Raw genomic sequence first — 16699 nt, 5'->3', positions numbered from 1 at the left:
AGAGGCTTAAAATTGTCAAGTGATTGTCCTACATGGGATGTAGTTAGACAAACTTGAATTCTGATATGGCTGGGCTTTGAGGGAATAAAAATTGATTATGTTTTCATTTTCCTTCTAGTCCTAGAACTACAGAGCCAGCAGTCAGTACACATCCTCTCCCTAGTGCAGAGTTGCCTGATGCATTTCTTGGGACACCTATTACAAAACTTTCTCAAAGGTGTTCAAGGTATAGTAGATCTACAGACTTTATATTTCAAAACTGTATTGTTTGTCATGTGCATGTGTGTATGCTTTTTTTGATTTACCAAGGATTGTGATGGATTTAGTGTTGCATCTCAAAGAAAAAGTCAACTTAGGGACAAAATTAGGTACACAATTTGAAATGGTCCCTGCATTGAAATGTATATGAGTTTTCTCCGCTACTGAGAATTAGGTCACTTGTGCAACATAAAATTGGGTATTGTTATGTCAGAGGCAGGAATTTAGGAAATTAGGTATGAAATGTAAAGAAATAATGAAAAAATGCTCTAAAGTGCCTGTCACTTGTTTGTGGGACTGATTGATCACCCCCTGCAGTGAGGCTGTATTTCTTGTTTGTCCAGTTTTTGTTCTGCATCATCTGAGATAATCACAGCATGTTTTTTTTCATTTATTAATTGATGTTCCAGTTTGAAATGTGTATTTTAACAGGTTGCTGGATTTGGTGGTTCGTCCTGTTCCTTCCCGCTCAGTGGCACAGGAGGAGAGCTGGCAGTCCCCATGCAGAGCTTCCACTTCTTTTGTGGCATCCAGCCCCCTGAGAACAAATACACAGCGCTCCAGCTCCCAAAACAATCTGCCAAGAGCATCAGAGCTGAATTTACTGGAAACTCCTCGTGTGGTCAAGGTTTGTATTTTAAAAAGTCAGTAGCAACCAACCAAATGAAAAACTTGTGAGGTTTGTTTTAAGTGAAATCACCAAAGTATTTAGAAGTGCTTCTGGATTGAAATTTTTAGTATGCACGTGGTTATTACATACACAGCCCTTTTGGAAGCACTTAGTTGGGAACAGTCTTTAAGCAGGAAGCTTTAATTCTCAGTTGAGACAGCTTGTCCCATAGCTTTGTGAACTAAATTTATTTTTATTGTATGGAACAATTCCATCTTCTCACCTTCTTGTGAAGTATCTAATGAACTAACTTCATCCTCCTCTTTGGAAAACCCTTTCAGTACTGTAAAATAATCTGAGATAAGAGCAGCTGAATGCTTCTACATGAAGATGTGTAGGTATTTCTGCAGCAGTGTCACTTCCTCTTGTGTGTGGCTGATTAATTAAGGAAAAAGCTGTGTCTGCTTCTCTGTAGAATGGCTGTCAGATGCAGTGACTGAAAACGCTACTGTGCAGAGTGAAGTTGTGAGCCTTTTATAAGAGCAGTGTAGGAATTGCAAAAATTAGTGGATAGGAGATAACATTGCAGAAAACAAGATGTCATATCCTTGTTTCCTGAAGAAGTAATTTTGAAAAATAGTGTTTATTTTGCTGGCATTGCAAAGACAAATGAAGGGAAATAGAAAAAGCATGCATTTTTGTCTTTACAATGTCAGTATTTTTGGAAGAACAGTGCAGAGGCAAAACTTTCTGCTGCTATAAACCCAGTTCACAGTTTAGGGTAATTAAATTTTTGTAATTTAAGCACAGTCTTCTATTTTGATGATTTAATTTGTTCTAAATTAAGTGTTTTTATTTCTTTTCCTAGAGAGCTAAAGTTTTGGCCACATCATCTGGTTTTCCTGGGTTTACTCCTCAGTCTATTCTCAGGTCCAGCCTTCGCACTACACCCCTAGCAACTCCCTCTGCATCCCCAGGACGATCAGTTACTCCTCCTCTACGAGCAAAGGAACCTCGAATATCTTTCAGGGAAGAGAGCTCACATGCAAAGTGGACTGTTGGGGTAAGCTGGCCTGCAGTTAGTGAGTTTTGCAGATGGTGCTGTGATTTAATTTAGATTTATCTATATTCCTTACACTGAGAATCTTGGTTGTGAATCAGAATGGCAGAATTTGGTTAAAAAAAAAAAGATTGTGTTATGCTACACATTTTATAACATGGTGTTCTTGCAGGAACATACTCATAATAAACATCAGGGACCATGGTGGGTTTTACTCAGATGTTCAGCTTGTTAGTTCACCTTTCAGCTGTACCTTTTCAAATGGTAGTGTTGCAGGAAGGTAAGGAATATAGATGGAGCCGCTTGTTTGGGTTTGTTAAATTTTGTAAGTTGAATATCTGGGAAAGTAACAAAAGTCATAAAGATGCATTGACTCTCAACCTGTCATTTTGCAACGTTGGATTTACTTAAGTGATGGTGGAAAGAGACTCCTGATGAAGAGAACTGTAGTGTTTTGTTCTCTCAGGCCTAAAGTTCTCGGGTTAGCTTCTTGCCTTGTACCAGGAGTAGTATCCATGTACTTTTCAAATGCAGTGGGTCCATCTTGACCAGCTGTGGTCCCTTCTGCTCCTGCAGCTGGATTCTGTGCTTCAGCCCATCAGCCAGTTGCCAGCTTAATGTGCCCAAATGGGGGGCACAAGAAGGGCATGTGCTGCAATCCCATGTCTGAGCAGCTCTTGTATGTTACAAGGAGCTGCTCAATTGTAACAAGATGTACTCTCTCCTGTATGAAATTCTTACTAATAGTGGCACTGTGGCCAGATTAATTTGCTTGTTCCATGCCACAGGCATAGCTGAACACCAGCATGTTTTAGTCGTGCACAGGTCTTTGTTGAAAGGGCAACCATAAAATAGAGAAATCTTGAGCTAGGGTTTTACTAGGAAAAGCTTTGTCTTCCTGAAAACACACTAGTAAAGCCAGTGAAGAGCCTTCAGAGGGCATTGTGAGCAAGACTGATTTAATCTTAATTCTTCAATGTCATGGAAACTCAATAAGCAATCTAAAATGTAATAATTTTTATACTCAGCCTTAAATCTAAGATAATGCTAGAATGAGAATTAATTTTGCGTTGGTTCACTAAGGGGACATGTGGAACTTAAAAATATCAGTATTTATTGGGGGTTGTTTTGTTTTGCTTTGACAACAAGCAGACTCATGTTGCTGATGTGAACTTTTATTTTAGGTGACAGAAGATGATAAAGCACTATTTGGAACTTCATCTGAGCAGCATCAAGGCTTGGTAGAGGATGCTTGGTCTGAAAGCAGAACTAAACCAACTCTGTTTACTCTGAGCAGTCCTGGGGAAGATCGTGCTGAATTGCAGGAGTCTTTAGAAAGCATGGCTGGAGATGATTTGGAGAAGATGGATGTCAGCAAGGAAAACAGTAACTTCTCTGTCAGATCAGACCAGACTACTTTGGAGTATCATGATGCACAGTCACCTGGTGATTTTGAAGATGATGTCATCTTTATATCTGCTAAACCAGCTAATTCTTCCTCTGAAGCAACTGTTGATGTTCAAGAATTGGAGAAGGAGGAAGAAAGTGAAATGGTTGAAGATAAACCTTTCCAGATAGAACAACCAGATCCTTCAGGGCAAAGAAAAGAAGCAGGTATATTTCATCATGTGATAACCTAAGTTTCTGAATTTTTTAAATGTCTTCAAAATATTGAATTACTGAAGAGTGCAGCAATTAATGATGAGTTTTCAAGTGCTCTGGGCTTTTAAAATGACCTCTGTATTTTAAGTTCTTTTTTCAGTGTCCTGGACCTTATGAATGTATACTTTCCTTGGCTGACTTTTTTTTTTGTGCAGTTGCAGCTGAAAGGCAACAGTGTGGGAGTTTTGAAAAGTATACACATTTAAAACTTTGGCTTCTGGTTATGTGTTAGGAGTACTTCTATAATTTGCAGGAATTTTTATGTTGTTTGACTGAAGTTATTCATCAGGCTTCTTGTTCTACTGGAAAGAGCACAGGCCATCTTTGCACTTGAAGTCTTGGTAGCATTATTTTGTTAAGTCCCTACCCTAGATGACATGCATAAAGGATCACTTTAAACTCATATGAGCAGTTAAAAAGAATTGATGTTGAGTGCAACAGGAAGTCATCTGTCTCTTCATTTTGTAGGATTTGTGGAAGAAACAAATGCTGAATATCAGACCCTTCCTGAGTATAAGCCAGTGTTTAAAGCTGCTGAGGCTGCAACTTCTGGGGCTGGAAATGAAGGGTGAGCTTATGAAGTAGATACATCTTTGGGTTCACACAACATATAGCTGCTGGTTTTTCTGTGTTGAAAACTGGTTTTGACCTGGGATTAGTTCTTCCTGTGTTCTTACATGTAAGGGCTTGTCTATTCCATCTGTCTGTGACCAAAAGTAATCTGACATGAATGTCATACATATTGACTAGCTGTCAGTTTGAGCCTTTTTTCTCAAATCATTGCAGACCACAAAGTATGATGATAAAGACTTCATTCAACAGTCCCATACAGACCTTGAGAGAGTTACTAAGCAGATGCTCTGAACATAAGCCATGGAATTTTTTTTCTGAAAATTGTGTAGCTAAAAATGAATCCTGAGATTCCTGTAACTCCAGTGGGTTTATTTTGGAGTTTGAATGCTTTCTGACAGTATTTTTACTTAATTTTTGTTTTCTGTGTGTGCTCAACTAGCATCTACTTGTTTATTGAAAGGGAAGCCGTTTTCTCACCAGGTACTTTAAAAGCTGCAGCTGCTGAGTGATAAAGAATGTCAGCAATGAGAGAACCTTTAATTTCAAGTGGTAACTTTCACCTGTACAGACTTATGTTCAGTTGGTTCTGAACCTCTTATTGTAGTTGCTTTCTTTCTATAGAAGACAAATAATACATTATTCTGTAATGCACCTCTGTTACATTATTATCTAGTGTTGGATTGCTGGAAAGAATGTTAAGTACTTGATTGATTGCATAAAATGAGTTGCAAAGTGAATTACGAATTGAGTCACAGATTGATTTATGTTGATAGAGGAATTCCTAATTTTTCTTATATTTTTTTGTGATTTGAAACTTGAAGATTTACAGTGAGAAAGTAATTTGTAAAGCTCTTAAAGGTGTGTTTTCAAGCTTTATGATGAATTTCTCTCTTTTCATGAAGTGCAACAAGCTACCAGGAGTCTGAAATGACCTCTTCATCAGAAGAAAAAGCCATACTGGTTGCAACAAACCCACAGCTTGCTGAATCCCCGGAGGCAGACGGTGAATGTATGTTGGAAATGTTCTGTGTGGTAGGGTAGCAGAGCTCCTCAAGTGAAATGTATAGTTTGCCATACCACTGTAGGTGTTTCAGATAGAAGTAGTAGTAGCATGTTACTGCTAAATTTCATTAAACTGTAGAGAGAACACCCTCCTTAAAGAAAGTCCTTGGAGAAAGTGCATAGTGAATCTTTTCATTCTTGATCAAAATATTGAGATGCTGGTAGAACTTAAAGTATTATAAGGAGAGATCAGTATTTATTTTAATGTTGTACACCACTACCAATTTATGTGCCATGGGATGTACTGCTTGATTTACTATTTTAAAAGATTATGCATCCTCAGTATGCAGACTGAAGGAACTGTCTTCCAGCCACATTTTCCTCTTTTTTTCTCCTCCATGGGCTTGACAACTGATTTTCTCCTCTTTCTTCCTTGCTGTGGGGCTGCATCCTTTACCTGACCTGTAGTTGTCACAGTTTAGACCCAGTTGACAACTAAGCCCCACACAGCCACTCACTCATTTCCCCTGGGTGAAAGGAGGGAGAATCAGAGAGCTAAAGGTGAAAAAACTCCTGGGTTGAGATAAAGACACCTTAATAAGGAAAGCACAAGTCTTGCATGCAAGTCAGGCAAAACAAGGAATTCATTCACCGCTTCCGATTGTCAGGCAGGTGTTCAACCATCTCCAGGAAAGCAGGAAAATGGGCCATGGGAAGGAAGACAAACGCCATAACTTCTAATGTCTCCTGCTTCTTCCTTCTTTCACCTGCCTTTTATGCCGAACATGATGCCATATTTCATGGGATGTCAGTTGGGGCCAGCTGTCCTGGCTGTGTCCCCTCCCATCTCCTTGTGCACCCCCAGCCCATTCACTGCTGGCATGGTGTGAGAAGCAGGAAAGGCCTTGGCTCTGTGTAGGTGCTGCTCAGCAGTAACTAAAACATCCCTGTTATCAACATTGCCTTCAGCACCAATTCAGAATAGAGCAGGACCAGCTACTATGAAGAAAATTACTATCCCAGCCAAAACCAGCACAATAGTTTTACCTTTTGGAGAAAGCCCAATATATATGGCAGGATGGAGAACCATATTGTTTGCTCTTGCTAGCTTGGTTACTTCTTTTTGCTTAAACTTAGATCATTTATATAAAGGTTAAGATAAAATTACATAAATCTCTTCTAGCTGTGATAAGTATCCTTGACAGTGAGGACATGGTCAGTGCTCCATCTCAAAATCGCCTTGAGGGCAAGGGTGTGCATGTACCTGAAGAATGTAACCCTGAAGCAGCTGAAGCTGAAGAAGTCCCTGTTTCTAGCAATCCTCCAAAAACTGAGGAAATTAATGTAAGTAAACTATTTTCCCATTTTCTACACAATAGAACAGTTTGCAAATTGAGGCCTGTTCTATTGACAGTTTGGAGGCACTCAAAAATGTGTCTGTTTCTTGAGCTGCTTAACGTAAGTTAAAAATCTCAGTGTTGTAAGGGCAGATATGTTTTTCTCTTCTGCATTCTCTGTTCCTATAACATGAATGGGACCTGTCAAGACTTAGGTCTTTGAGAGCAAACAAAACCAAAATAAAAGCCTAAACTATTTTTGAAACCAGCTAGGCATTCATTTGATTTACTTGAATTCAAACCTTATTTTACTGTAAAAATAGTTTTAATGTTAAAGACAATAAGAAAGTTACAGGAATGCAGCTGCGTTATACTGGTAACCAGTTACCAAAGGACAAAAAGATGTGGGAACCAAACTCAGGATTATTTAGGTGCTGAGGTCATTTGTTCCTTCTTAACACACAGAATTCCCAGTAATGAGTGTATTTTGGTGTCAAGAGGTGGAGGTATTTAGTAGCTATATGTTATCTCATGCAATCCAAATGACGCCTCAAAGTGCAGTGTTGAGTTGTTGGATGTGATACCTGGCCAGTGTAAGTGCTACTGTCAGAACTATCATAACTGAATCTTTAAGCATTGGGTACCCAATTGTATTTTACCCTGTCAGAGGCAGTGGGTCACTCTGCACTGCTCCACAGCCAGAGGGCACTGCAATGCAATGGGCACCCCTGGCTGTGTACACACCTTGTGTTGGAAAAGTGCTCCTGGTCATGGGCGGTGGCAAATGGTCAGTTCTGGAGAGAAATACCAGAAACAGAGCATGTGAATTGCACACGGGGACTGCTCTGAGCCCTGTGCCTCAAACACATAAACTCTCAGCTGGAGTACAAAAGCACATTGTTTCACATTCAGGGATGGTCTTAAGGGAACTGTCCCCAGTTCCATCTAGCTCAGTGTGAAATTAGTCTGTTTGGTATTGAATAAAGTATTAACAGACATTTTTTAACTTTAGGTTATAGAAGATACCTCAGAACCAGCACCTGAAACATCACCATATAGTGAGCTAGATCCATCAAATGTTCTTCATTATAGCTATGAAAATATAGAGCAACAGTTTGCATGTGATTTGCCTGATAACAAAGATAGTGAATGTGACGCAGCCGAGGGAGATGGCGACCTTTTTCTATCTCAGAATAATTTTACCTTAGTTTTGGAAGGAGAAGAAGGGGAAGCAGAAATGGGAGACCCTACATCAGTAGATGCTTCTAAACCAGATGACACAACAAAAGAAGAAAAGCCTGTGTCCAATTTAGGAAATACTGAAAGCCAGGAACATGTTACAAACTCAGTGTCCACTGTAACTGGTGATCAGGAATCTCAAAATATTGCAGAGTCACTCCCATATGTGCCTGAACCTATTAAGGTTGCCATTGCTGAGAACTTGCTGGATGTAATCAAGGACACGAGAAGTAAAGAATTTACATCTGAAGTTGTAGAACAATCAATCCATGGAACCATAGGTAAAAAGGTGACCAGATTCCAGAAGGCAAAAGCTCCTTTAACACCTGTGCTAGAAGCAGTGGGAGAGGAAACCAGCAGACATCATTATGGCACTGCTCCACGAACACGCACAAGGGGACGGCTGGGTAGAAGTCTGGGTGTTCTGTCAGCAGACACTCAGCAGCTGCTGAAGACAGACAGCCCTGCTCTGCTTGGCCTGTCTCCTCGGAGAAGTACCAGGCGAACAAAAGAAGCACCTGAGACTCCCAGGCTCCAAACAGATGAAAATGCTCAAGAGGAGCAAACACCTGTGACACCTGTTACTCCTAGGAGAGGTAGGAAACCTAAACTGTCCAATTTAGAAAAAACAGAGAGCAGCAATTCTGATGGACAAACCTTGTCTGACAGTACACGGCCTGTTACTCCCAGGAGAGGATTAAGGAGAGCAAAGGAAGCTGCATCTGAACTCCAAGAACAGCCTATTGAGGAAACGCCTCTTGCTGAAGGCAGCGTTACTGCTTCTTTTACTTCCAGAAGGACTAAAGGAGGAAAAAGTTTGGGTGGAAGTCCAGAAACTGGCAAGACTGATACTGATCATCAAGTAAAATCAGCCGTCAGTCCCAGTAGAAGTGCCAGAAAGATGAAAAGCTTTAGTTTACAATTTACTGAAGATACTGTCAAGGATCAACAGGTGCAGCTTAGTGACCAACTCCTTTTACCAGTGCCAAGTAAAAGAGGCAGAAGAAGAAAGATTAGTTCATCAGAAGTTTCAGAAAATTCTGATCTTGATGTGTCTAAATCATCTATTCCTCAAACAGAATTTAAACTTCCCATCACACCTAGAAGAAGTGCTAGGAAGGCAGCACAAAACGTCGTGGCAGACCAAGAGTCTGCCTCTTCTCAGGAAGACATACATTCAGGTGTGAAGGTAGAAGCCCTTCATACTCCTAAGAGAAAAACTAGGAGAGTGCCACAAGAGAACCCAGAAAAAGTGGATACTCATGAACAAACTCCTGCAGAGCCAAGTGAGGAGCCAGCCACACCCAGGACTACAGTGAGGACAGGGCGTCGGGGCAGGAAGAGGAGATCAGTGTCAGAGGAGACCTCCCAGGGACCTGGGGGCATTCCTTTGCTGCTGGAAGACATAAATGCCTCAGGACAAGATCAGACATCCAGAGCTCTGACAGATCGGGTTACAAGGACCAGATCCCGCAGGACTACCATCCATCAGAAACTGGCTGTTGAGGAAAATGAGGCTTTCCTTTTCTCTCCTCCTCTCACAAAGCTGACAAAGAAATTTGAAGGTAGGTGCACTATGTTTATATGCAAAAGAGGGCATAGCCTCTTCTTTAAACCACTGAAAACAAACTGTGAGGATGGCTTTAAGTATTGTAAAGAATGTAAGCATGTGAAAGAAAAAATTTGCCAAGAGGCAGTTCACCTTTTGGCTGAAGTCTGTGTGACTGCCTGCTTAGTTCTGGTAGAAATAGATTATGAAGCTGATCTAACCCATGAAATTAAATTCAAGCTATATTTTTGTAAGGAACTTGATTTCTGTCACATTTTGAAAACCAGAGATTATTTGTGAATATGTGATTGCCACCCCTTCCCCCCCAACAGAGATATAAAGGATGTGTGTTTCCGAATTCTGTTGAGTTTTCAAGTTCAGATGAGCTGCATCTTCCAAAAAACTGTACAGTTGTTTAATTATATGATTCTTTTTAATGAGTGTATACTTTGTCAGTGAAATTACTGTACCCAGGAGTTTCTTAATTAGAGTACATGATAATTTTTTTTTAAATATGTAAGGATTGTTGATGCCTCTGGAGTATAATACCTGATTATTATTTTTGTAGGTGCAGGTAAAATCACTACATTGGCTTAGTTTTGTTTCACTATTTTTATGGTAAAAGAATGAATCCCAAGAGGCAGTTACTGGGAGGAAAATGCCCTTGCATGGAGTGTTTATAAAGCTGATTGAACCTTTATTTTGGGAAGCTATTGTGCTCTTATTTGTCAGCTGTAATGTAATATTACTGTCCCTCATGTATAATGTATGTGCATGCTAACAATGCATTGTCATTTTAGCTGGAAAAACAGACCATCCTGTGCAGTTCCAGGATTTGGACCCGGATTTGTCTTCTCAATTTGTCTTTTCACCCCCTCTTTTGAGGTCAAGGAGAAAAACTGTAGCTAGCATTTCCCGAATTGTGAAAGAAGCAGTAAGTAAAAAGTCCAGTTGTCCCATGTTCTTGATTTAATTCTGTACCATTTTTTGAGATCATGCTTTGCCCTTTTCATTGGAAGCATATCTAAAAAGAGCTTTAAATGAATCAGCTAAAAATGTTATTGTTTTTCTTCATGAAAACTAGATTCAAAACTACGAAAGTCAGTTTTGAATCTGTGTAAATCAAGAATTGATAAATACTGTTTTGCCTTTAGCAAAAGGCACAGTGGCTCTCTTTAAACTCGCTTCGTATGTTATCTGTTAATTTCAGAATTTTAACTTTTAGGATGGTAAAATAATTTGATGTGGAAGGTTTGTTTTTGCAAACAAAGGGTACTTTTGGAAATAACTTTGGCATGATTTCATAATGAAAAAAAAATTATTATTCCATAGATGTCTAAGAACTTGTTCATGAGTAACATTTTTGTTGTTTTAACATAGGAGCTTCCAGCTAAAGAGGAAGAGGATACCAAATCTATAGAGGCCGGGGTAAAGCAAAAATTGAAGAGAGGTAGAACTCCAAAATCAGAAATGAAGAAAGGAAGCAAGTATGAAATAAGTTCTGAACAGTTATTTGCATTTCTTAATGTGATGGTGACTCAGCTGTTAAGTGCCTAACTACTTCTTCCTCACTTGGCTGTGCAGGTCTTCTTTCACTCCATCAGCCTGTCCAGCTCAGCCTGCTGGTCTAATAGGCACCTTTCCCCATTCATGGGTATGGTTTGCTAATGGAAATGGAAGAGGGACGGAATAGAAAAGGGCAGGTGGATACTAATTGCAGTGATGACATTGCAATGCTCTTTCATTGTCTTATTCCACCTTATGAACTCACACTCTTCCAGTTCAGCTTCTCATACAAGGTGGGAGATGGCCAGACAAGGAATAAAGGGAATGTGGAAGCCAAACAAACGTGATTTATGTACCTTTTTACCTTAATTCTATCTACAAAGAGAAGACCATGCATTTATTTTTTAATTGATTTTGGAATTCCATGTAGTTTTTTTCCTCTGTTAAATACTGTTAGTACTGAAAAATTGATTTGATGCCTGTCCTTCTTTTCAGAACCACAAAAGATTCTTGGTCACCTCCACCAGTTGAAATAAAATTCATCTCTCCTTTTGGAAGTCCAGTGGATGGAACAAAAGCCAAACAGAAAGAAACTACAGAAGCAGCAGGGAAGACTCTAAGAAAGAACAAAAAAAGACTGTCTAATTTTCCCAAGCCAGTTGTGCGCCGGAAGATGCTGTAACTGTTTTTTTTTAAGTTTATAATGTACACCACTGTTTGTAAAGTCATCAAAATTGTCTGAATTAGTAAAAAGAAGAAAAATCATCTAATTTGGAAGAGATAATTTATATAAATTATTGTAAAATTTCATAAAAAATGGTCTTCAGTAAGTAACTCCATATGGAGTGTGATTTCCTCAGTCAATGCAGTTTTCTATTTTATATTAAGACTTCATACATTTATATAATATGTAAATACAGCTTATTTTAGGAATGTTAAATAAAAATGTATACTTCACAATGTGCTTACTGTCTGATAGCTTTTTGAGGGAATATTGGGTTGAATGACCTGTATTGCTCAGAACTTTTAATGTTGGTTTGTGGGAGTTACAGACTCCCAAAAGTGATTCCAAAAGCTTTTAAAAAGTTTTTTTAGAATTCCTGTAACAAGTAAACATTTTAAATATGCTAGTTTTAATTTTAAAATTACATTTGACCTTCTGGAACAAATAATTGGACTTAGAATACAAACTGGTAATTCCTTACATTCACGGTTAAGTTGTACTATATTGAAGTCAGAATGTAAACAATTCTGTTTTAAGCTGTGCAATATATTTTTTTTTGTATTTGTCTTAAACTTTGGGAAAGCTGCTCTTTAGTTCATAAAACCAGATCACACTTCAGATGTGTCATTATTTCTTAAAATCTGTTGTCAGCAAAAAGTTAACTGTACAGATGGTGTGATGCTTACAATAGCATATCACATTTAAAGGGATACTACCCAGATACTTTGAAATTTGAGCCAAAATTATTTTCGTAATATGACTGCTACTATAATTGAAATGCTTGCTGTCTGTAAACATGCTTTGCAGTATTTGAAACCTGCATATCACAGCACTGAAAATCTGATGGTAAAGCCTATATAATAGTCTGAAAAAGGTACAAAAATGTACAGAAATTTTAGTTACAAACCATATTTTTCAATAATTATTTCATTAACAGTGTTGGGTTAAGGAGTATATGTCCCTATGAAGTTTCAATTTGTATAAATAAAGTCACAAACCTATTCTTTTAAAAGCAGACATGGAAGTACTATTTTGATGTGCAGTCTTTTAGACAATGGATTATTTTTCTGTATGTTAATTTATATATGGATGCAACTTTGAAGACTACAGAATGGTGGAACCTGATATTAAACTTTTCAATTAGTAAAAACTACTACAGTTATTCAAGACATAAGTTCTTTATTAACTAATAGCTTGTACATAGTGAATGAATGTATTAATAACAGACTAAGCTTGTAAAAGAAGATTGCTCTGGGGCTGTGATTTTTCTGTCTCAGAACAGATATTTCTAGAGAAGCAATTGCATGCACTTGAATATTTTTCTCCTTGGGGAAGTATTCATGACTGAATGAAAGGTTAAAAAAGAGTCAGAAGTTAAAAATGTGAAAGTGGCAGTAGGTTGAGACCTTTGAGTCAAGTTAGTAATTATTTTTTCTGTTTACTTTGTACATGAGTGACTATAAATATGGTCAAAGAGGAAAGGGGAGGGAAGTTTAGCAATTTTTATATTCACATTTCTCAGAAGTGCAGTCAGTAGCTCAAAATGGGGTAAAAGGTCAAATTTTCAATATTGGAATAGAATAGAGATGACAAATCTGACTTCTTTTTGTAGCGTGCAAGAGTATTTATAAAATACTCTGATTATTGTCAAATTGAATTGACTGATGAAATGCTAGTGAAGATTGCTTAATAGGGTTTTGATGCATTTCTGTAATTTATACTTATATATGTATATTTTTTGTATGAAAACTATTTAGAAAAAATGAAAATATAGCATTAGCTGATTTTATTAGTTTTTAGCGTCTATTTTATTTACACCTCAGCTAAAATATGTCTGTGCTTAAGAAGAAAGCAAATAATAGCAAAAGACAATTGGCAATAGATTTAATAACTTCCTAAAGGTTTGCATTTTTCTAGTAATTTTTTACTTCAAAGGAGTTTTAATTATTGAAATGTTTTACTGTTTTTTTCTCTTTTGTTGTAACTTGGATTTGGTGCACAGTTCTCCAGTGCAGACCAGTTTCCCCAAGGAGCAGGTTGAAAAGGAGCCTCAGCATAATGTGTAACAAGGAGTGGGCACAGAAATTTGAGGGACAGAGAAGGAAATGGAAGCAAAACCAGACACTGTGACTCTGTTTAGGGGCTGAGAAAAGGGAGAAGCTGGGGAGCAGTGTTAAGGCACCAGCTCAAGGATGGGTTTATAACGGAGTGGAGAAAATAGACTTTATGTGGGTGCTCTCTGAGTAGGCTTGCTACATATGTGAAGGATGAGTGGAAAAGATTTGCAGCTGTTTGCACATGGATCTGAGAGGGAGAGAGCAGCAGTGCCAGAGACAGGCAGGAGGGAGCTGTGAGAGGAGGTGGGATGCATTGTGGTGGCGGATGGATGCAGAAGGCTGTGGGGGCATAGAAATGAGATTTTCCAGCAAACAAGGTGGGAATTTCACAGGAGCTACAGCTCATTGCTAAATAGAATATTCTGAAGGTTTTCTATAGAAAGGGAAGTAATTCCTTGATTCCCTAATGTTTTTATCCCCTAAAAAGTGCTGGATGGCTAAAAGCTGAAGCCAGATTGTGCATCTGTACCTTTGGGGTGTAACCCCAAAGAAAACTCCACTAGAAGGTTGACCACCTTGGGACAGCGGAATCTTAGCTTTCAGGAAGAATAAAATGGGGTGCAATGGCAGATTTTATTTCCAGGAAGCACACAGCAGGAGATATTAGTGACAGGAGTATGAATAACATTAGGGCTGTTGGAAGGTATTTTGTAAGAAAAGAAATGTTACAGTGGAAATTATTCTCTTGAGTTACCTCACTTTCTTTTCTTCAAATATTCATAAGCTAAGGCTGGTGAAAGTATTTGTTCTATGTTATAACATGAAGGAGAGTTAAATCTATTTTACTTTCAATAGACACTCAGTGCTTGAAGTACTAATTGATTCATGTTGACTTTGTTTATTTGCCTTAATATTTGCACATGTCCAGTGTGCAAATAAGGGCACAGATAACTATTTATTCCCCCATCAGAACTTCTTGTGGAAGGCTACTCTCAGGGTTGTCAGTGCAATAAATTTGTTTGCTGCAATTTCATTACTTCCCATGCAACTAATATATAGCAAAGTTGTTGATTTCTGGTGGGGGAAAAAAAAAAGCTATAGCAGAAAACAACCTACAGGTTCTCATGAGTAGTTAGGCAATGCTTGCAACCAATTAGTGTAGGCCAATCTGAAAATACTGAAATAATAGAATTTTAGGTAATAGGACAGTGCTTGTTTCTTCGTACTTTTGTCTTTTGTGCAAGCTTCAGGGATTCCATTCCAGGAATGCTTTTTTCACCAAAGTAGTCAAGGTAATAAATCCCTTTGATGTGCTTAAAGATAAATGTTCTGTGGTTCCTGTGGAATTAAAGTTGTTCCTAAAATAAAATGCATTTTCCAGCACTGGGCTGTGTGGATGACCAATATGTGAGATAGAGTGAAAAATGCAAGTTATGGCTACTGATGTGGCTGTTCAGGTCAGTTCCTCCCTGGCTGTGTCATGTCCAACAGCAGGCATTGATGTGCTGTGCATTGCTGCAGAACTTGGTTTAAACCTGAATTGAAGCATGAATTATTAGTGAATGACTGCTTGCTTGTGTTTTAATACTGCAACTGGGATTTTAATAACAGTGAGAGAAGGATCCAGGAGGTGGGTGTGTGATTTCTGTGAAAAGCAACAGCACAAGCATATATAATCCCAGGAGTCCAGGGCACTGAAAGACCTTTGCTTTTGACCTGACCTGTTCTGGCTTCTGACCCTGGTGTCTCCCTTAAAGGACAAGAACAGTGTGCTCATCTCAGCAGGACCCAACAGTTACATGGGCCAGGTAAGATCTTACTCAAAGAAGCAACTAAAATCAGTTTTCACTAATTCACTGGTGTAGACTGGTCTGATTTTTTATCTCTCCTTATTAACATTCACCTAAGCATAATGCACGTGTTTAGTGTTCATAGGTTTGAAGTGTTATGTAGTGTTACCTACATTTCTGTCATCCTGGAACTGAACACCAAAATGTAGGACCTGCTCTCACCCAGAATCACAGAATAAACTGAGTTGGAAGGGACCCACAAATATCATTGAAGTCCAACTTCTGGCCCTAAACCCACCATGTGCCTCAGAGCATTGGCCAGCATTTCTTGAATTTTGTCAGACTGTGCTGTGACCACTTCCTTGGGGAGCTGTTCCAGTAACCAGCCACTCTGGGTGAAGAACCTTTTCCTAATACCCAGCCTAAACCTCCCTGACACTTCAGGCCATTCTCTCAGGTCCTGTCACTGGGCACCACAGAGAGGGGATCAGTGCCTGCCCCTCCTCTTCCCTCACAAGGAAGGTGTAACTGCAATGGGGTCTCCCTCAGTCTCCTGAGGCTGAACAGACCAAACCTCAGCCACTCCTCATACAGTTTCCCCCTAATCCCATGTTCCTTGCCCTCCTCTGGATGCTCTCCCAGAGTTCAGTACCCCCTTTCCGTGGCGACTCCCGGGCCGAGGGTGCCCCGGTGCCGGGGATGGATGGATGGATGGATGGACGGACGGACGGACGGATGGATGGATGGATGGATGGATGGATGGATGGATGGATGGATGGATGGATACGTTGTTTCTGGGAGCAGCCGGCCCCAGCTGCCCGGGCAGGCCCTGCCCATGGAGGCGGGGCGTGCGCCCGGCGCGGCCCTGACAACGGCATGGCCGCGGCTTAGGCGGGCTGCGGCGCTCCTGCAGGCGGCCCTGCTGCTGGCAGCCAAGGACTGCCTGGCTGGCTGCTCCGGCAGTTAAGGTGTCCGATGTAGTTTTGGACAAACAGTGGTGACAGGCCTTTCCTGGTGTGGCGCTGGTTTGCTGGTGTGGTGGAGAGAACAGAATCCTTAAACTGGCAGGAGAGAGTCAGCAAATGCCAGGCCCTGTTGCATGGGTTGCAGGTGTTGCTGCAGTTGTGCTTGTCAGGTTGCTGATTGTAAAAACCTGTTGGAGAATTAAATGTCCCAAATCCACCTGAATACAGCCTTGGGCAGCCTGCTCTAGGTGGTGGCTTGAGCAGCAGCTCCGGTTGGCTGAGATGGCTGCCAGTGGGTCCAGAAGGCCATTCTAGAATTCTGTTGTAAAGCCAAGATTGTAGAACTTGTGCTGGGAGGGACAAGCAG

General features: G+C 39.8%; 1 protein-coding gene across 2 annotated transcripts in view; it reads left to right on the top strand.

Moving 5' to 3' along the window:
* LOC132070637 (protein ELYS-like) overlaps positions 1-13309 on the top strand; it is a 41609-nt gene extending 28300 nt beyond the window's left edge. For both annotated transcript variants that reach the window (XM_059467584.1, XM_059467583.1), the window contains exons 26-36: positions 119-226; positions 691-886; positions 1737-1931; positions 3113-3542; positions 4059-4158; positions 5066-5172; positions 6349-6509; positions 7515-9306; positions 10091-10224; positions 10671-10777; positions 11292-13309. In XM_059467584.1, coding sequence (XP_059323567.1) covers positions 119-226; positions 691-886; positions 1737-1931; positions 3113-3542; positions 4059-4158; positions 5066-5172; positions 6349-6509; positions 7515-9306; positions 10091-10224; positions 10671-10777; positions 11292-11478 — 3517 coding nt within the window. In that variant the 3' untranslated portion in view covers positions 11479-13309. The remainder of the gene's footprint in view (positions 1-118; positions 227-690; positions 887-1736; positions 1932-3112; positions 3543-4058; positions 4159-5065; positions 5173-6348; positions 6510-7514; positions 9307-10090; positions 10225-10670; positions 10778-11291) is intronic.
* Positions 13310-16699: the final 3390 nt, after the last annotated feature.

This window comes from Ammospiza nelsoni, chromosome 3, assembly GCF_027579445.1.
Source record: "Ammospiza nelsoni isolate bAmmNel1 chromosome 3, bAmmNel1.pri, whole genome shotgun sequence".
Taxonomy (NCBI): Eukaryota; Metazoa; Chordata; class Aves; order Passeriformes; family Passerellidae; genus Ammospiza; species Ammospiza nelsoni.
Note: the sequence above shows the minus strand (reverse complement) of the source record. Positions and strands in the feature narration are given on the sequence as shown.